The following is a 21,009-nucleotide window of genomic DNA, read 5'->3' as shown; positions in this document are numbered from 1 at the left end:
TCTTGACTGTGGAAACAGCAATTTCTCAAGTGTAGTCTCACCACATGATCCATTTAGTGGCTGTTCTGAAGCTTTTGATCATGTCATACTTTATCTTAAGATTGAGTCTAAGATAAGAGAAACAGAGGAAAACAGCTAAGGTTATAGCAGAAGCATTGACAATTGTTTTATCATTTGTTATTGTACTGAGTTTTAGGACTGCTGCAAATTATTAGGGATGTACCGATCTAACTAACTGTCTCCCATTACCAGTTCTCATATTAATCCACCACCTGCATGGCATTTACATGTAGTGATAAATAAGGCAAGATCATGTCAGGTATTACACTATATGTAATGGTGGCTTACTTTGATTGAACAAATGTAACTTAATTTAGCTGAAACACTTAATTTGACAATGGCATTGATGAAGAATCTGTATTAAATGGGGGTCGGTCACATCTGACACCCAGCATGCAATAAGCTATCAATAAAAAAAATAGCTGAGGAGCCACAACCAGAAGGGCTGCAAATTCAATAGACCTTTTTCAGGTTTCAGGTTTAAGCAATGATACTAATTAAGGTTGCTTTCATTCAGGTCAAACAGAGTCAGAGGGCTGCTATTGTGCATGTTGGCTCTCTGGAAAGGCTCTGCTACACTGCATGGAACAGAGCCTTAATTAGTATCATCTGTAACATCTGTGTTTACCTTATTTCATGTCAAAATGGCTCCTGTGGTAAATGTTTGTATGTTACGTCTCTTGCATTGCTTCTCCCTGTGTCACAGTTGTCAAGCTAGGTAACAGGAACACAAAGAGAACTGGATCCAAATGCAGACTACTGAGGCAGATCTGGTGCAGTACAGTAATTTATTACACAAGGTTACAGGAATGAGGCAGGCAATACTCAAAACCGGGAAGGTAGTCCAACAGGGAAAACCAAAAGGGGCAGGCAAGAAATCCAGAATCCCCAAGACACAAGACAAAAACACATAGAAACACACAGGAAAACGTGCTGGAACACTTGGCATCCAGACAAAGATGAAGTGAAAACTAAGGCTTCTTCTTCGTTGTGGGTTTATGGCAGACAAGGCATGTTTAACGCATTGCTGCCTAATATGGCAACGAAGGCAAAGGAACACACAAAGTGGAGTCAGATTATTTTAGCACTGCGGTTGTCTTTTCCAAACTCCCTATGAATTCTCCTTCACATCTGTCCTTGTGGAAAAGCGTTAATGACAGGACATAGGACTTTGTGAGGAGGAGGATAACTAGACACAGGAAAAACCAACTGGGGTGGGGCAGACGATCAAAACTGGTGGGAAAACAGACAAAGACAGAAAGTGAGGTTACACAAGACACAGGGAATAACTAAACTAAAGCCCAAAACCATGGCAATCTATGTAACAACATGTATCTGCGTTGTTCTATAAACTATATTAAATGAATAAGGTCAGTGTCTGTGCTAATTCTGGTTCCAGGGATTGATTGAAGCCTTCCTCAGAGACGCCGTCCTGTCAAATATAGCACGCTGCAGCTATACTAGGCTGTACTGAAGATATTCTGAGAAACACTGATAACAACACTTTTCTTATAAGACATACTGCATTAGATTAATTTAACATAACACGTGTAGAATACTGGTCAAATAGCACAACATAATGCTTCATCATCCTCAGTTCATGCAGTTTATACTCTGCAATACAAAACAAGTCAGTTACCTAGCAGCAACTTAACACTCAGCATGACCTCCAGCTCTTCTCGGCAGCAGCACCACTGAATCAGCCTTATTGTTATTCCAAAACAGCAGACTGGGTTTTAATTTGTCCTGTGATTTGGCAGGTGATTTCTGGATGCCAGGGCAGTGATGAGGAATGCATTCAAATCTGAATAGATCAACAGTCCGGTCCAGAGCAGCCCAGAGACAAATGGAAAGAGATAGAGAGAGAGAGAGATATTTCTTGGAGCCAGGAAGCCTGTTTTTTGACACAACAGGACTAGTCTCAGATAGTGTAAATAACACTGCACACATTCTTAACCAAAGCACATACCTGGGGTCAGCCAGGAGAGACAGAGATACACTTTTGTACCACTGGAAAGCTAGTATGGCAACACTCTACTGTTAAGCCCTGGCTTGGTTTAATATTACATCTTGATATATTGAAATTTGTCTGTAGCTCTACGTGGTTGTTTGAATTAATTTTACTTTAAAATGGCTTTAAGCAGCTTTACATTTGTCATGAGATCGGTTATGAGACTTATTGTAGTTTATCATTTGACCTCAGTTGTCTGCAGCCATGGTGACGCTGGAATAAATGGTTTAGCTGTTAGGTGAAAGTCAAGGAAATGAACAAGGGGGTGCACTGCAGCAAGATTAAAAATAGGTCTCAAAATTATTCTACAGGCCATAGCATTGGCTGGAAGCTTGGCCGCTTGGATGCGTACAAAATCCTGTTATATAGCCTGCAACACACCCCTGAATTCAGATCTGGGTCACAAGAAATCACGAAGAATTTGGAAATATGCTGCCACAGAATACTTTCAGGGGGGAAAAAACAATCTGTAGATTGCATTTGAGAAAGCAATTATCTAAAATGCCTTCATGAAGAGTGGGTCAGATGCCAGAGACACATATCACTGCTCACAGTGGTATCAGATGTGACAGACTGTGTCCCTTCATAGCAAAGCTCGCAACTTACAGTGCCATCATTAACCAGAGTCATCAATATGTAACTGAACCTAAAGGTCTGGCAGCTCTGGGAGAGGCTGGTTCAGAGCTTTCTGGAAACAGAAGCTCAACCAGTGACATTATTTGTTTGGAAACTGCAAGCCAGATGTCTCACAATGTAAAAAAACGGGATTCTACTGTATCTTCAGGTTAGTTTTACAATTACTGTTTAATTTATTTTTCTCTAATTGGTCATTTTAAATCTAGGATAGCAAATACAGGCATCTTTTATTTAAGATATCTACCTAGAGCGCTGTCAACTTAGTAGCTCATTAACACAAGATGTGTTTTACCTGCAGTATATTGTGAAAGACACAATGAGAGTGAATAATTAAAGGACAACCCAATGAATAAAAAGTATGAGCCAGGTAATTAATTTAAATGTGTATCATCAGTGGAATAAATTTTCAAAGAAAGATCTGGCTCTTAATCCTTTTATCCACCTGGAGAACACAGGCAGCGAGGCTGTACACAGCTTTTCAAGTAAAAAACGCTTTTTAGGAAGAAGCAGGATTAAAATGAGATGCTGTAGCTCAAATATTGTTCATCCAAGATAAGCCCACAAACCTGGCTGATTAATTTTTGAGTTTGAAATGAGTTGGTTAAGTTTAAAAAGCATCTTTTGTTTTGGGCTATATAACTTTGCTTAGTGATAAGGAGCTGGAGTTTCCCCATGCTGATAAAAGGGGGAAACAAACACAAAAAAGGAAATGCTTCTTAAGGAAATTTACTTTTCTGTGTCTTGTGGATATCTAACTTTTCAAGGACCAGTGTGTAGGATTTAGTAGCATCTTGCTGTAGTAGCTTATTGCAACACCCTCACTTCACCTTCCTGTTCTAGTGTCTAAAATAAACTACAGTGGCAATGAAAAACATGAAAGACCCTAAGGCCGTGTTTGGTCTGTTTGTTATTGGCTACTGTAACATGGCGGTTCAACATGGTAGAAAAGGTCCCTCTCTTTCTGTAGATAAAAATGGCTATTTTCAGGTTATTATATACTAATGAAAACATACTTAACAACACTTATACATACTAAATACAACACATTTTTTACAGAAGAAGCATGTCAGAATACAAGTTTCCTAATTCATTACTTTTATATCATGCAACAAATGAAAGTATTGTTTCATAAGTGTTTAACTCATTCCTGTTTTCCTAAGTGTTTCTGTTTACATTGCGAACATTTAGAAAGCTTTAGAGAGAAAGCCAAGACTAAACCTGCCATGTTAACTCTTAATTGATAATACTCATATAAGAATTATGCATGTTTTTTCAGTTAGACTTGGCATTGCTGTTTCACTGAGTAAGAACAGGAAAATCGACATACATTCTGACTGAGAGCATCAGTGAACAATATGTCATATCAAGATTAAAATTAACTTGTTCAACAAAGTTTGGATGGGCAGAGCCAATGAAGAGAGAAAGGGGAAAGCATTCAAGGAAGACAATACAATGCAACATGGTCATGGAGAGGCTGATATAGGGAAGCAGAGATATGAGGTGCCATCCGATGGACTCAGCAAACACAAAGGCAGGAAGAGTGTTAAAGAAAATAGCAAGTGACAGATACAAATCACTGACGCTGCAGCACATGGTATCTGTGGCACTCATTCCAACAGCCTGATTGATTTAACCAACATAAAGCCTGGAGGGCTTCGGGTTGTCACACTAAAGGGAGCTCATTGCCTCTCAAACTGAGGCTGAAAGGCTCTAAGAGGACAAGCAGAATGAACAGAAATTCCACATTATGCTCGTCCTTCACTTATCAGCTTTTACAGCTAGAACTGACTTGTCTTTCCTGATATGGTGAGATCAATAAATCAGACATTAATATTATTCTCATTTGTTTAATCTTTCAAAGCTAGTTTAATCCTAGTATTATCAAGGTATTTCTCTTCTGGTTCCTGTCTAGCAAAAAATAATCAGTCTTTTGATATAGTTTTTGTTTTTTTAAATATATATATTGCAGTAAAAAAAGAATAGTGCATAAGCTCCCATTCAACGTCCAGAATCCAAATACTAGTTCTTCTAGCTGGATTTCAACATCCACATGTTGTTTCTTTCTGTGAAACCTATTGACCAACATCATCTTGCCAAAAACACATACTGGTTGGGGGAAAATTGGTCACATCACCAATTTTGCTTTTGAATAGAAGGTGAAAGAAGGGTGATACAACTTTCCAAAGTGGGCAATGACGCAAGTAAATTGTGTGTGTGTGTGTTAGCAGTCTCTAAGTGTAACAGTGTACACCATGGGGATATGATCCCTTCAAGGCCTCTTCCTTTCCTTTGGTTTTCAATGAGAGAAGCAATCATCGTGACACACTTGAGTTTATAGAACCAATTTTTTGGTTTGTATCCATCCAGTAGAGAACATGGATGTACTACACTGAATCGTCACCTCCCTGTCAATGAGGAGAGATGAATTCACCAAACACATAATCACTTATAGCTTAGTGCTGAAATAATCTTTGTATGGAGATCTTTGAGGCAGCGCTTCTGGAAAGCTTGACAAAATGAGACGAAATCTGAGTCACAAATCATAAATTTATACTCTAGCGAGGCACCACAGGTATGTTTTCTATCCATGAAACAGGAAGCTTATACTTGCACTGATATATGCTATCAATGTGCTACAGATGGCTAGTCGAATGGGGTTTCTGCCTGATAGCAGCAGAGGGCTGCATCCCATTTTAGATGTTAGATGTTGCTCATATGACATGTTAATGTTTTATATTCCCGAACACTTTAATGAACATGTCTGCCTGAATTGATGGAGACTGATTGGACTGATTTCACTTCTTCAAAGCAAACCTGTGCATCCATTAAAATGCAAAAGATGTTCATGAATAATCATTACTTCACACCTTCTGTCTGTTCACATATCATATGTGACAACACAGAGGTAGAATAAAGGGAGGTTTTGGTTATTTAGTATGCTTCCTGCAGTGGCTGCCATTCACTATATAATTATTCACTCAGTGAATGCAATTTAATTAAAATTTAACTGCATTTCAATGTGAAATTAAATTATAAATACCATTTATGTGCACCTCTGGTATCCACCTAGAAAACATGCATTGTATAGTGACTCATAAGCTGAACTCTGTACCATGTCCAACCCAGTACTACATAATAGCTGTTTTACATAATGAAACTTTTTTGTCATCTTTCTTTCCACTGTGTCAATTTCACAGTACAATTTGTGAAACTAACCTCAGGTAAATTAATTAGTAACCTTTTGAGATGTTGCAATCCTTAACAGAACATTGGCGAATTCTGTCCCTGGAGATCAGAGATACACATGTGAACAGAACGGGCCGATGCTTCAGTGGAAAAACCTGCATTAGAATCGAATGCTACAGACATGGAGGGGTCCAGTGACAAGCTTTTCTGCTGCAGGTGGGTGCGCCACAGGGTTCCCCTGGCCCACAGAGAGGAACTCTACCACATCCTGAGGATGACAGGGCCTCTGGTAAGGACCGGCTCTGTTTAGATATCCTGCTCTGTTTGTAAGGGACTGTGACAATAGAGGCTGTCATTTATAATATTTTGATTTATGCAACAGGAGATTGATGAAAGTGCGTTGTTTAAAATGTCAGGAAAAATTGAGTTTGTGCCTGAGTTATAGAAGCAGAAATCAATCATCTCAGATCAGTGTTTGCGAGACATTTGATTTTGAACTGTGTCTGAACAGTGGCTGCAACGTGCCAAAGTGACAATGACCTCGTTTACAACGATCATGCTAGCTTGTGTTTACTGTAATTTAAAATATATTACCTGTTACCTGGTAGCTGTATCACCATTGTTGATGTTTGTCTTTTTGTAGCTGCTGTCTCGAATCCTCAATTACCTGCTTCCATTTGTGGTTACGATGTTCTGTGGGCGTCTGGGAAACGAAGTGATGGCTGGCTATGGATTAGCTTCTGCTGTAAGTGGTCATCTGTATGTTCCATAGACTTGTGGAGGCTAACATTAGAAAATGACAGGTGGAGATGTAATTTCATGGGAGAAAATTGAATATTACAACTGTAAACTCGCCTTCCCATGATAGCTTTTACAATTCTCTCACAAACCTGATGGTTTAATCAATAACTAATACATTTACTATGAGTCATAGAAATCTTGGTTACATCAGAGTCCTCGAGCGAACATCAGACTCATTCAAGAATGTTTCATATTTATTTCAGACCATTAATGTTACCACTGCAGCAACAGGTTGTGGTCTGGGACTGGCATGTGATACTTTGGTGTCTCAGGTTTGAAAAACCCTTTTCCTTACGCAATTTTACCCTGACCCTCAACTTCACTGACTCCAGATCCAAACTGTAAATGTATTCCTCTCCTTTCTTAAATGATTAACATTTTTTTTGCTGTTGTGCAGACATTTGGTGGTAGGAACCTGCTGCGGGTGGGAGTGATCCTTCAGCGGGGCATCATCATCCTGCTGTTGTTCTGTCTGCCCTGCTGGGGCCTTCTCATTAATGCTCAGGCCATACTGTTATGCCTGGGCCAGGACCCTGAGGTGACCAGGTAACTAACAGCAGCAAACTTGCATGTAAAACTCAGTGGCTCTGTCTGTGAATGGAATTCAGTAAGAACTTTTCCCCTGTTCACTTTAACAAACACCACCTTTGCATTGAAATCATTTCTAGTCTCTTGTATTATTTAATGTAGCCGCATGCCACTATTCTAGCATCACACTTCTTCAGGGTTGCTAAGTCTATGTACAATGACTTCTCAATATTATTTTTCCTGAAAGGCAATTTTTTCTTGCCATGAATATTTTTTTTGGCAGTCGAAATAAATGAGTTTGAATTTATCACATTAAACTATTATACTTACAACTTTGGTTCTGAATACAGCTTCTTGATTTCAGAATAGCCCAGCTGTATATTACATCCTTTCTTCCAGCTGTTCCAGTGAGTTGTGACTTTTCTCTCACCTTTATCTGCAAATACAATACATTTTCAGTGATGTATGTAAGTAGAAACTACTTTTCCTGAAACCTTAATGCCACAAGTTTTTAATCTGTATTTGTTTTTTAGGCAATGTTTTTACACCAGCTTCAGGTGACTTATCTGCAGAACCAGGTGCACACATGTCCTGTACATCAAAACATGTTGTCTTTATTAATGTAATTACATTTCTGTTGGGAAAGGTTTAAGTAGCAGTATTAACATCATCTGGTTTTTGTGTACTCAGGGTATAATACTGCCACAAATGTACACTGCTGCCATGGCAAACATAGCAAATGTGCTGACAAACTACATCTTTCTTTACTGGCTGGATCTGGGTGTTAGGTAGGTTTATTCACAATTCTCAGTATAGCTTTTTTCAATCTGAATAAAACAATTCTACTCACTGATATCAACATGTCTGTGTGCACGTGTTACAGTGGGTCTGCAGCAGCCAATACTCTGTCTCAGGTTTACATCTGTGCTTTTCTGTTTGCTTACATTTGGTGGAAGAGGCTCCATGTAACAACATGGGGAGGTGAGGAATTTAATATTCATGGATTCCCTATGCTTTCATGCATCATTCTGTTCATCCTCCATCTTTTTCAGACTACATAAGTAAGTTTCTCTCTCCCCCTGCAGGCTGGTCTATAGAATCACTGCAGGAGTGGGGCTCCTACATGAAACTGGCCATTCCCAGTACATTAATGACTTGTTTCGAGTGGTGGGTTTATGAGTTTGGGGGATTCTTTGCAGGTAACAAATGTTTTCATAGTCACACTGAGCCCATTTCTATATGCAGCAGGACAGAAAGCCCATCTCTAAGCTCACTGATTTGATCAAACTATCATGTTAGACTTGAGTCACGGCTGTTTTTTTCTTCTTTGTCTATGCTGATCAGGAATGCTGAGTGAAGATGAGCTGGCAGCCCAACATGCTGTGATAATGGTGGCTTTCATAACCTACATGGTACTAACTACATTAGAGCTTCACATTATCACATTAAAACTCTTTTTTGTTTATTTGTTTTTTTTCTTCTTTGTTTGTTTATATTTATTTTATTTGGAACAAAATAAAAGACAAAACATCATTAAAATAAAATGAACGATAAGCCTGTACACAATCCCAATAAATAAATCCTAATAAACAATAAAAAATTTAATCTTACATGTTCAATAAAGAAGTAAGGGGAAGTATACACTTATTTATTTTTACCCTTTCTTTGTGACTTATCAAATAAATCATAAACATCATCTCCCACATATTTTTATATTATATATTCTCTGGTTCTCAGGTTTAGATTTACTTTAAAAATAACTTTTGAATACTCTCAGGAGAAGCTCTTTTGTATATTAGTGTGCATGCTTTATGATTCCTGAATGTATTTTTCTCATACTTTTATAAAATGATCAATCCATAGTTCCCTCTTGGTATTCAAGCTGCAGCATGTGCCCGTGTGGGAAATGCTCTCGGTGCAGGAGACACTGCCAGGGCGATCCTCACCAGCAAGATGTCACTTGCTCTTGCAGGTCAGTTAGGAACATGTTCTGTTGTTGTAGCCTGTATCAATGAATGAACATCCAGTGTTGAATTTCTTCAACATTTTTTACTATTTGAAGAGTTCACGCCTCCTCTTTTCCAGGTAGCTTTGCAGTTGTTGAAGGTATTGTGCTTGGCTCCACTAAAACAGTGATTGGCTTCATCTTCACCTCCGATGAGTGAGTCTCTACAGCCACACTCACATTATATAATGCTATAATTATTAGAATACAACTGCTCAAAGACGCCATCTTAATTATAATTTCAGGAAGATCATAGGTCTGGTCTCCCATTTGATGAATGCTTACTGTTTCCTTCAGTTCTTTGATGGTCTTGTGGTAAGTTAACCAGCCTGTCTTGTGTGCAGAGCCAAATCTATTTGCAGTATGATGTAAAAAGCAATTCATGTATGTCAAATAAGAAAGTTGTTTTTCTCCATCCTAGTGTGTGTGCACGGGCATCTTCTTGGGAACAGGCAAACAGAAGATACCAGCTGTGGCTAATCTCATTGGATACTACTGCATAGGACTGTCACTCAGCGTTACTTTAATGTTTGTCGCAAAACTGAGAGTTTTAGGTAATTGCACAAAGTGACCATGTTGTGATACTTTCATGGATGTTTGAGACAAATAAATGGCTGTACAGGAACAGCAGGTTATCATAAGTGAAGCATACTGTGCCATTGACGGACTAATTTATCTTTGTCTCTGCAGGCTTTTGGCTGGGACTGCTCATTTGTGTCGTCTTACAGTCCACCTTCTATATCATTGTCATCATCTTCAAGCTCAACTGGAAGAGAATGACAGAGGAGGTATGCTACCCACTAATCTAACAATCAGGATCATGCAGGGCCTCAGCTGTTTACATGTACTGACAGAATTTGTCCTATTTCAACAGCTGAGACAAATCTGGCAAACTTCAATGACTGTTTGTTAAGTGTATAAATAAGGAAAATCGGCATTTAAGTTTTTTTATTGGTTTGTTTGCAGGCTGTAAAACGAGCTCAGAAAAAGACACAGATGACATTGTTAGGCACAGCTGACCAGACAGCAAATAATGGGAGTGTAAGTGGTCTGTTATTCTTAACACTAACAACCTAAATGGATTTTCATAGCTTGTTTCACACAGTTATCAATGGACCTTTCTAGTTTGCTTTGTATGCAATGTTTTCTATTGGACAATTAAGTCAAACATACCAACTTTTCATTTAAGTTGTACCTCACTTGCTCTCCTTATGACTTAAATATAAAATATGATGTTTTTCCTCCTGAAGTCAGTGGATGGCTACACGTCTGTGAGCACTGACTGCCATGATGGGACCACGGAGACACAGAGTGAAAATGTGGTCCAGCAGCTGAAGGGTGGCCCTCTCTCCACCACCCAGCTGATCCTCAGACGGGGCCTTACTATGTTTGCAGCAGTTGCTCTTCTGGTTGTGGGAGCAAGTGTGCACTTCCTCGTGCCCTTGCCACAGACTCTGCCTTCAGAGGCCAACTTTACTTTGGACTGGATCAATAGTACTGATCAAATTTTCTCCACTGTGCTTGTAGAAGTGTCTGGGTAACCTTGAGAGCTCTGATCATAAAATCATTGTTTGTGCTCAATGCCAGAAAAACATTGAATTTTAGACTCTTGTGGACTCATTATCTTTGACAGAAAGTGGCACAACACAGGCATGTTTGATTTAAAAAAATAAAGTAAATTAATGGTGGGGGTAATATTTTGCTTTTAGAGGTTAATTCATTGTTTGATAAATTCCCCACTTGTAATTGAAAAGACAGCATTGGTGTTTTTAGAAAGACCAAAGACAAGGTAAACCACTTGAATACAAGGCAGGGTGGACCAATTATTTGTCCTTGTACTACTATATTCATGTATGTCAAATTCACATACTTCAGGTCAATGTCTCCATGTAATAAATCTATTATACAATTGCTATCCACTCTACTTTTTTTGAAGTCTCTTTAACTTTAACGCTTTCTTTGAGCTTTAAGTTCTATTGATAATATATAACCTTAATATAGATATATGATATATTGTACTGACACTATCATCACTCTTTGAACCAAGACAGTCTGTTATTATTTCTGACCAATAAGTTGGAGGTTAGACAATTCCAAAATGTGAAAGGCTTTCGAAAGAATAAATGTTTACATCGTCTCCAACAATGCCCGTAGTGTGGTTTGACATTCTGTTAATGTTTTGTCTTTGGAGTGATGAGAAACCTGATGATGTTCTTACAGCAGAATTATCTCTTTATTGACCAGAACTAGAGGTAGTAAATTGTATTTTACATGTTTAACCATTCAAGATCAAAACACTCACTGTTTCCAAGTCCTTCATCCTAGTCTTTGTTGTTATTGCAGGCCTTTTTTCTTGTTTTTACAATCTGCCTTGTTTCAGCTGGCCTTGGCTCAGTTCCAGGGCAGCTGTGACCACAGCGAGATTTCCATCCTTTCTAACATCCTGGAGAGCAACTAAGATAAGCTCATGAGAGAAAAGACTGACACTTCAAGACAGGGACCTGAATTGGTATCTCATCCTGCAGACATGGAGGGGTTCAGTGACAAGGTTTTCTTCTGCAGGTGGATGCGCCACAGGGTTCCCCTGGCCCACAGAGAGGAACTGTGCCACATCCTGAGGATGACAGGGCCTCTGGTAAGGACTGGCTCTGTTTACATACCCTGCTCTGTCTGAAAGGGACTGTGAGGATTGAGGCTGTCCTCACTGAAAAGCTGACTTATACAACAGAAGATTGATGACAGTCTTTCTTTGCCAAAGAAAAGGTTAAGATGTCAGGAAAACAGACTTTGGTGTCGGAGACTTAGAGGCAGAAATCAATAGACCTATAACAGTGTTTGGCAGGTTTCAAACAGCGGCTGAACAGTGGCTGCAACCTGGCAAAGTCATGACAGTTTGGTAGTTTATTTGCAAAGACATAGGCTGAGTGCTAATTAATTGCAACTTGTGTTTACTGTAGTTTACAATGTATTACCTGTTACCTGCTAGCTGTATCAACTGCACCATATGTTGATGTTTGTCTTTCTGTAGCTGCTGTCTCGAATCCTCAATTGCCTGCTTCCATTTGTGGTTACAATTTTCTGTGGGCGTCTGGGAAATGAAGTGATGGCTGGCTATGGATTAGCTTCTGCTGTAAGTGGTCATCTGTATGTTCCATAGACTTGTGGAGGCTAACATTAAGAAATGACAGGTGGAAATGGAATTTTATGGGAGAAAATTGAATATTACAATTGTTAACTCACCTTCCCATGATAGCTTTTACAATTTTCTCACAAACCTGATGGTTTAATCAATAACTAATACATTTACTCCTATGAGTCATAGAAATATTGGTTACATCAGAGTCCTCGAGCGAACATCAGACTCATTCAAGTATGTTTCATATTTATTTCAGACCATTAATGTTACCACTGCAGCAACAGGGTATGGTCTGGGACTGGCATGTGATACTTTAGTATCTCAGGTGTGGAAAACCCTTTTGATATAATGATATAATACACTTGAATTTTTTATTGACCCCTACTGTTTATCACAGCCCTCCTTTCTAAATGTTAATTATGTTGTGCAGACATTTGGTGGAGGAACCTGCTGCGGGTGGAGCTGAATCCTTCAGCGGGGCATCTCATGCCTGCGTGTTTGTTCTGTCCTGGCACGCTGGGCCTTCTCATCTAATCTGTCATGCCATCCGTTATGCCTGGCCAGGAACCCTGAGGTACCAGGTAACTAACAGCAGCAAACTTGCATGTAAAATCAGTGGCCTCTGTTCCTGTGAATGGAATTCAGTAAGAACTTTTCCTCCTGTCCACTTTAACAAACACCACCTCTGCATTGAAATCATTTCAAGTCTCCTCAGAGTCACTGAACAGATTCAGCATAGAATATCTTTGTTTAGGTTCTGGGCAAGTAGAGTATAGTGGGATTAACAGAGCTAATGTAAACACAGCTGCTTGCTGCTGCTGCTGCAAAGGTCTATAGAGCTGCAGAGTTGGGTAACAATTCTCTGTGAGTTCTTCACTATGAGCAAATTCATGTAACTCAGTCATTTGATACTTGATAGTTTCTCATTAAATTGGACAATTCCATACTTCTGGCTTGTTGGTATTTAATTAAACTGAATACAGCATCTTAATTTCAGAATAGCCCAGCTGTATATCACAGGCTTCCTTCCTGCCGTACCAGTGAGTCGATACTTTTCTCTTACCCTTAAGTGAAAATTTAACACATCTTATTATTATTTTGTGTTTTTTCTGTCCAATCGGCTGTTAAATAAAATTATAAACCCTTTTTAAAACAATCTCTCTCTATAGGCAATGTTTCTACATCATCTTCAGGTGTCTTATCTGCAGAATCAGGTGTGTTGCTGTCTAATTGTCTGTCTTGATCCCATTCTGTAATATCTTTTTTTATTGTATGCAAATGTTGTAAATCTTATTAAAGGTAATTGAATTACTGATGGGAAAGGTTTAAGTGGCTGTAATAACATTGTCTGGTTTTTGTGTACTCAGGGTATAATACTGCCACAAATGTACACTGCTGCCATGGCAAACATAGCAAATGTGCTGACAAACTACATCTTTCTTTACTGGCTGGATCTGGGTGTTAGGTAGGTTTATTCACAATTCTCAGTATAGCATTTTAAATCTGAATAAAACAATTCTACACACTGATATCAACATGTCTTTGTCCATGTTTTACAGTGGGTCTGCAGCAGCCAATACTCTGTCTCAGATTTACATCTGTGCTTTTCTGTTTGCTTACATTTGGTGGAAGAGGCTCCATGTAACAACATGGGGGGGTGAGGGGCAGTTATATTTAGTATATATTTGTGGGGACCTTATGATCTCATGGGCCACTTTGTTCATACTTCACATTTTTTCTTAACATAAGTAAGTTTCTCTCTCCCCCTGCAGGCTGGTCTATAGAATCACTGCAGGAGTGGGGTTCCTACATGAAACTGGCCATTCCCAGTACATTCATGAAGTGCTTTGAGTGGTGGGTTTATGAGTTCGGTGGATTCTTTGCAGGTAATCGAAATATTAGATATCAGTAAGCCATTTTATTTAATCTAACCATAAACAAATTTTTGAGTCATGGCTGTTTTTTCTTTCTCTCTGCTGATCAGGAATGCTAAGTGAAGATGAGCTGGCAGCCCAACATGCTGTGATAATGGTGGCCTTCATAACCTACATGGTACTAACTACATGTCTGAGTGTTACATTCTTACTTTCTCTTATTTGAACTCAGGAGCCAACTCTTTTTCATACTTTTTCTGAAATACTGAATCCATAGTTCCCTCTTGGTATTCAAGCAGCAGCATGTGCCCGTGTGGGAAATGCTCTCGGTGCAGGAGACAGCGCCAGGGCGATCCTCACCAGCAAGGTATCCCTCACCCTTGCAGGTCAGTTAGGAATGTTTTCCAGTATTGTAGTTTACATGAATTCTGCTTCTGTTTCTGTAGTATTTGAAGAGTTCACAGCTTCTCTTTTTCAGGTAGCTTTGCAGTTGTTGAAGGTATTGTTCTTGGCTCTACTAAAACAGTGATTGGCTATATCTTCACCTCTGATGAGTGAGTCTAAATATCTGTAATACTCTATGATTGTTGATGTAGTATTGCAACATAGCAAAACTGTCTTGAAAAACTAGATCTAAATTAGAAAACCTTATTTCAGGAAGATCGTAAGTCTGGTCTCGCACTTGATGAATGCTTACTGTTTCCTTCAGTTCTTTGATGGACTTGTGGTGAGTATTATAGTTTTTCGTTTTTCTTGTCAGCACAACAACTACATTTGCATTTAGCTACAAAAGGCATGTCAAATATAAAATGTTGATCTAACCAGAACCAGAACAATGGTGACTAATGGAGTAAGAGTGCATAATAATTAAAGATTTGTCTGTTTACATCCTAGTGTGTGTGCACAGGCATCTTCTTGGGCACAGGCAAACAGAAGATACCAGCTGTGGCTAATCTCATTGGATACTACGGCATAGGACTCTCACTGAGTGTTACTTTAATGTTCGTCGCAAAACTGAGAGTTTTAGGTGATTGCATGAATTAACCTTTTTTGTCATTTGAAAAAAGCTGTTTTAAGCAAAGCCTGCTGTGCCCTAGACAGACTAATTTGTCTTTTTCTCCACAGGTTTTTGGCTGGGATTGCTCATTTGTGTCATTTTGCAATCTACCTTCTACATCATTGTCATCTTTAAGCTGAACTGGGAACGAATGACAGAGGAGGTATGCTGAACTTCAGAATGTGGACATTAATTTCTAGAGAAATAAGTGCTGAGCTTTCAAAAGGAATTTGTTACATGTAAGAAAATTAGAAATTGGAAGTGGTTGGTTGTTTCTGCTTGTTTGCAGGCTGTGGACCGAGCACAGAAAAACACTCAAATGACATATTCGAGCACAGATGTCCGGTCAGATGGTGCAGAAAACAACACTGCTGGCCAGACAGAAACTAATGGGAGTGTAAGTGGCCTGTTATTCCTAACACGAGCAAATATTGATTGAAATTACCTTTCATACTCAACCATAAAGAGTAATGTAATAAATAAAGTATCTTTCTCCCAAGTCAGTGGATGGCTACATGGCTGTGAGCACTGAGCACCCTGATGGGACCACAGAGACGCAGGTTGGACATGGGGTCCAGCAGCAGGATGGCCCTCTCTCCACCACCCAGCTGATTCTCAGACGAGGTCTTACTATGTTTGCAGCAGTTGCTCTTCTGGTTGTGGGAGCAAGTGTGCACTTCCTCGTGCCCTTGCCCCAGACCATGCCTTCAGAGGCCAACTTTACTTTGGACTGGATTAACACTACATATACTCCTGATCAAATCTTCCCCCATGCACTGGTCCCAAATGAAGAGTCAGATTGACTTTTACAGTCCAAGATAACCACAATGTTTCTGTTTAATGTATTAAATACAGAGGTTGTCAAACTCTCTTTAGTTTGACTCATTCTCTTTGGCAGAATGTGACTATGAGCTGAACACTAGCATGATTCACTAGAAAGTCTTGTGAATGAGTGGTTTGAGAATATTTTGCTTTGACACATCAATTCATTGGATCATTTTACTTTCTGTCTACTTTTTGCTCATCTGCAGTTTTGCCTTTCTTCAGCATGTCCTGCTTTGACAACCTGTAATGCCATCATCTGCATTTAACTGTGCCCTGGTGGCTAAGGAGTTTCTCCACTGAATACAACAGAATTGTCATGTTCATGTAACCAAGTTAGTGATGAGCAGATTAATAATGATTCCAGCAGCCAGGATGAATAACATGACAGCCAAAGCTAGGCCCCTACGCAGAACCAGAGTCCTGTAAGGGAGCTCCTCTTCCACTGCTGGTCCCTCCTCAGTTTCAGCCAGGTTCATGGTGTCTGTTTGTTCCTGTGAGTTCCCTGAATCATTTGGATGGGGACCTGGACATACAAGTGCAAATGTGACTGTAATGTTTTCACAAAAAAAAATACTACATTGTGACTAGATCAACAAGATTAGAACAATATTCTATTTGGCATTGTTTTTTGTCAAAATGAGTTATTCACATTAAACTATTCTTATTAACATTTTGTATAGGTTTATTTTTAGATGTATGCATTAATAGAGTGTCAATAGTCCTTAGCTTTTGTAGATACTTGAAAGGTGCTACATGCATCATTTTAGCAATTTACATTTACATTTAATCAATGTACCACTTATAGTCTAAACTGGCTCCTGAGGAAGAGTGTCCCATGCTGAAGATGCTTTTAGAGGTATAAAATGCTTCAGTAGCTGCACAATCTCTTACTTGTGTCTGTGGAGCTCCCACACACTCCCGCTCTGATTTGAGCCTGGAATAAAAACAATGTTTAATGTGTATTCATAAAGAAGTAGCCTTAGGCTTTCTAGAATGGGAAGATTTAACTCTGAATACTAACCTCGACTGTCACTTTCTTCCAGTTCAGTCTTACCAGGTAGAAAATCAGAAATGAGGACTGTAGAGCCACGCAGGTAAACAAGCCTGTCCACAGACCTGAGGGAAATAGAGAGTTTTACATCTTGCTTTAAAAATAGCAAGCAGATGTTGATGCTGTGGTGGAACTCTATCTAAAAAAAGACACTACTAGTTAGGTAACAATGTGTCAAAACAGCTGAAGGCTAAAAAACAATCTCTGCTGTAAATCTTACCCTTGATTCCTAATTTGGCTGCAAACATCAGTGGCACTCCAATAGGAAAACCAACACCATAAAATCCCAAAATGTTGCAAACAGCCCCAATTCTCTGTTTACCTGCTCCTCTTATAATGCCTCCCGAGGCAGCCTAGTCACACAAACATAATGAAGATGTGGTTAAACTTGACAAGAAAAGCACACGGTATTGTTTTGCAAATGCAATAATACATGGGTATGTCACGAGATCCTATTTGGACAAAATGACAAAGGTACTTACTGATACTGCATCTAGGAGGACAAATGGAGCATAAAAAGATATAACGTCAGCAACCCTTTCCCTAATTTGTCTGAAAGAAGAGTGACTCAAAATGTTTAGTTTGACATGAGAAATAACATTAACATGTTTTTATTTTTGCACTGTGACATATTATATTATCCTAATATTGTTGACCAAAGAGGAATCAATAAATTGCCATTAACCACAGTGATGCTACTGAGTGCAACTGTCAGGAACCTTAACCTCAAGTTAATATGTAAAAGAATATGGGTTCGCAAAGTTCAGTTTACTGTGTAAGCAATAACAAAAATAATGGTGAAAGGTCATTTTTTCTTTTAAAAGATCTGTTATCTCTCTCAGACTTGACACTGACTCTGTATGTGTTAACATTCAATGACAAGTAGCAGTGACCATGTAGAAAATTGGTAGGGTCAAACTTAGTTTAAGCGTCAAGTTAAGTGCAAGGGACTGGCAGGGGCCGGGGGCAAACTGTAGTTTAGTAGGCAAACAGCCTCATGTATGAAGGTTGCTTTCCTCCGGTTACTCGTAGCTCCAGGGCAGTGCAGATGCCTGTCAGAGGGAGGCCATCTGAATGCCCCTTGTTGGACATGGGGCTTTAGAATGGCTGCCCTTTGGCAGGCGTCAGTGCTAACATAACACACACTGGGAAAAGACACCATTGTAAAATAACTTTTTAATTTTATAATGGTAATGAATAAAATTGTTGTTACAAACACAAACGTTAAAGATAACCACAGTGATTCTACTCAGCATAACTGAGCACAACTGTGAGGAGCATTTACCTCAAGTTAACAAGTTAAAGAATATGGGTCGCAAAGTTCACCGTTTACTGTGTAGGTAATAACTGACATGATAGTGAGGTCACGTGAGACATATTATCTCTCTCACACTTGACATTGGGTCTGTATAGGTTAACACACCCTGGGAAAACACTGTGTTGTTTTACAAAGGTAATAAATTCAAATGTGGTTACAAAAACATATGTTACATATACTCACTCATCATATGTAAAGACATAAGAGATATGGTCCTTCAGGCCACCGATGAAAACCGACAAACATATAGAGACTGACACTGTGATAAAGAGTAACAGACTTAATTATCTATCAGTTGCAGCATTCAGAAGGTGAATTGATTCCTTTTCTGTAAATGCAATATATTCACACAAAGGACAACTACAGTCTCCTATTATCGACCAGTAAGTAGCTCTGCTAGAGCAGCTTGGGTACTTAATGCTTGAGTGGATGATAAGGGAGGTGAGAGTATGAAATTAGACTTATATAATAATAATTCTGGTCTTATCATCTTTAATATGTCATGTTAATAAGATTTTAACATATAGCACATCAATAGTGTTTAAAAGCATACTGACCTGCACAGAACATTGTCAGTTTCGCAGACAGCTTGGCCTGCTCTGTGTCTCCGGCTCCCAAGGCATTCCCAACTCTGACATTGCCTGCTATACTGAAACCCAAAGGGAACTAATAACAAATACACTACATTAACATGCTGCTACACCACATGAATAAATAGTTGAATTATTTCAGACAATAACTACTTGATGTATATTCGGTATTTGGTAGATCAAATATAATTTTAACATAAGGGAAATTACCATGTATGCAACATTTGCCAGTTCATATACAACTGATTGAGCTCCAAGCTCCACCTCACTTATTAGACCTGTAAATAACAACAGGTGTTAGACTTCAGATGAGCTTTAGTTCACACAAAAGCTTTAGAACCACAAAGAGGGTACCAGAGCAACATTACCTGCTAGAAAACTTCCAATCTCATACGTCCACCACTCAACACACAACATGATCATGCTGGGGATGGCCAAGTGGATGTATGAGCGCCAGTCCCGCAGGCACTCTTTAGACCATCCTGTGCAATTAAATAATGAATCAATAGATCATTCAATTACTCAGTCACTTCATCAATCAGTCTACATGTCCATCTACAACACAAAATTTGTTTTTATTTCAAACAAAGAATGTAATGCATGTATAATTTACATCTAGCGGTGAGGTTGCAGATTACAACTAACTGAATACTGCTCGCATCAGTATTTGACGACCTGAGAATGAGGACGGGCTGTAAAACACATAAAAATGTGCTATCTGCAGCCAGTGTTTGGTTTGTTTGTTCTGGGTTACTGTAGAAACTATTACTAGTAGAAATATTATATTCCATTTCTGACAATAGGTGTGACATGAGCTGGGGAAGACTGCCATCTGCATAAATGCCCTCAGGATATCCAATATGGAAAACATCTTATACTGTTGTTGAGACATCTATTTGTTTTCCAAATCTCACATATTTGCTTTATTCTTTTAAACTTTCCTCTATCAGATAAAGTAAAGTATTTTTTTATATTAAACTTGAGGAAGAGGTGCAGTTATTGCTCTTTCTGACACCACATATTGTACACACAGCCTTAAATGAATAATGGTCTGTTTCTGATGATGTGTGGGTGTTGTTTTCTTGAAACACCTTTAACACAGTCAACGGTATGTTTTGTTTTCCAGTCAGATAGCTAAATACAAGAGTATTAGAAATCACTTCAAAAACTCAGAGTCTTGACTTCGAAGCAACAACTTTATGGAACTACAACCCTACCACTCAGAGTTTTCTTTATCGCTGTAGTACCACATTAAGACATGCTGAAGGAAACAACTGATTATATGCCAGATCACTCTACTCCAATGCAAAAGTTGTACTCACCTCCCCAGGTGCTCTTATGAAGACCTTTCCAAATGATATAAGCATAGAGAACGGCAGCCATGGAGAATTGGGAAAGGGTGTTGGCAACAGCAGAACCTCTGTAAAGAGAATTTTGTTGCTTGATGTTGGTTATTTGAATTAACCAATGATGATGTTACTGAAAGATTCATGTGCAGTTCAACGGGCAGTACTCACGCTACTCCTAGATTTAATGGGTAGAGAAAGATGTAGTTGATGAGAGCATTAAGAATATTGACCACAAAGCCTGTGATTACCTGTGGCCATATGATGCCCTGAAAGAGACGTGCCACATGTTATTCTTATTGGACACTAGTGAAGTGAGAACCCAAAAATTAGCCAGTTTGGGCCTGAAAAGGCAACAGAATCTACCGTACAGAGTTTAGCCTCACCACCTGGACAAGAAATGTGTTTTGCACACTTACTGATTTTACAAAATCAACAAACACAAAATAAAATAAAAAAGTTGATTCAAATGGAGGCTTATGGTTTCATAAACATTTATTTTAAGGTCAAGAAGTCCTGACCTGATTGCCATCTGAATTCACATCAACATGCAGGCTGGAGCAAAATATTCAGATTCAGATTCAG

The 21,009-nt window shown here is 39.0% G+C and overlaps 3 protein-coding genes across 3 annotated transcripts in view; 2 read left to right on the top strand and 1 right to left on the bottom strand.

The window, feature by feature from the left end:
* The first annotated feature begins 5,928 nt into the window (after positions 1-5,928).
* On the top strand, positions 5,929-11,110 carry LOC118342097 (multidrug and toxin extrusion protein 1-like). Its single transcript, XM_035680533.1, has 17 exons — positions 5,929-6,182; positions 6,537-6,638; positions 6,898-6,966; positions 7,092-7,240; positions 7,587-7,629; positions 7,756-7,800; positions 7,913-8,010; positions 8,106-8,203; positions 8,308-8,421; positions 8,567-8,634; positions 9,086-9,194; positions 9,308-9,383; positions 9,473-9,542; positions 9,649-9,781; positions 9,918-10,015; positions 10,194-10,268; positions 10,478-11,110. The coding sequence occupies exons 1-17, from the start codon at positions 6,075-6,077 to the stop codon at positions 10,766-10,768; spliced, it is 1,746 nt and encodes a 581-aa protein (XP_035536426.1). The 5' UTR covers positions 5,929-6,074; the 3' UTR covers positions 10,769-11,110.
* A 74-nt stretch (positions 11,111-11,184) lies between these two features.
* Positions 11,185-16,115, top strand: LOC118341363 (multidrug and toxin extrusion protein 1-like). The gene is made up of 16 exons (XM_035679614.1): positions 11,185-11,862; positions 12,256-12,357; positions 12,620-12,688; positions 13,347-13,403; positions 13,533-13,577; positions 13,731-13,828; positions 13,923-14,020; positions 14,136-14,249; positions 14,348-14,415; positions 14,515-14,623; positions 14,716-14,791; positions 14,895-14,964; positions 15,132-15,264; positions 15,363-15,457; positions 15,584-15,691; positions 15,795-16,115. The coding sequence occupies exons 1-16, from the start codon at positions 11,695-11,697 to the stop codon at positions 16,095-16,097; spliced, it is 1,713 nt and encodes a 570-aa protein (XP_035535507.1). The 5' UTR covers positions 11,185-11,694; the 3' UTR covers positions 16,098-16,115.
* A 200-nt stretch (positions 16,116-16,315) lies between these two features.
* Positions 16,316-21,009, bottom strand: part of slc47a3 (solute carrier family 47 member 3) — a 6,905-nt gene continuing 2,211 nt past the window's right edge. The window contains exons 7-17 of the mRNA XM_035680534.1: positions 20,596-20,693; positions 20,401-20,498; positions 19,447-19,560; positions 19,289-19,356; positions 19,046-19,154; positions 18,672-18,747; positions 17,653-17,722; positions 17,391-17,523; positions 17,141-17,235; positions 17,011-17,053; positions 16,316-16,642 (exon numbers count right to left, since the gene is read on the bottom strand). Coding sequence (XP_035536427.1) covers positions 16,440-16,642; positions 17,011-17,053; positions 17,141-17,235; positions 17,391-17,523; positions 17,653-17,722; positions 18,672-18,747; positions 19,046-19,154; positions 19,289-19,356; positions 19,447-19,560; positions 20,401-20,498; positions 20,596-20,693 — 1,107 coding nt within the window. The 3' untranslated portion in view covers positions 16,316-16,439. The remainder of the gene's footprint in view (positions 16,643-17,010; positions 17,054-17,140; positions 17,236-17,390; positions 17,524-17,652; positions 17,723-18,671; positions 18,748-19,045; positions 19,155-19,288; positions 19,357-19,446; positions 19,561-20,400; positions 20,499-20,595; positions 20,694-21,009) is intronic.

Source organism: Morone saxatilis, unplaced genomic scaffold (assembly GCF_004916995.1).
Source record: "Morone saxatilis isolate NCDOM2014 unplaced genomic scaffold, NCSU_SB_2.0 Contig8, whole genome shotgun sequence".
Lineage (NCBI taxonomy): Eukaryota > Metazoa > Chordata > Actinopteri > Moronidae > Morone > Morone saxatilis.
The sequence above is the reverse complement of the archived record's forward strand: the minus strand, read 5'-3'. Positions and strand labels throughout refer to the sequence as shown.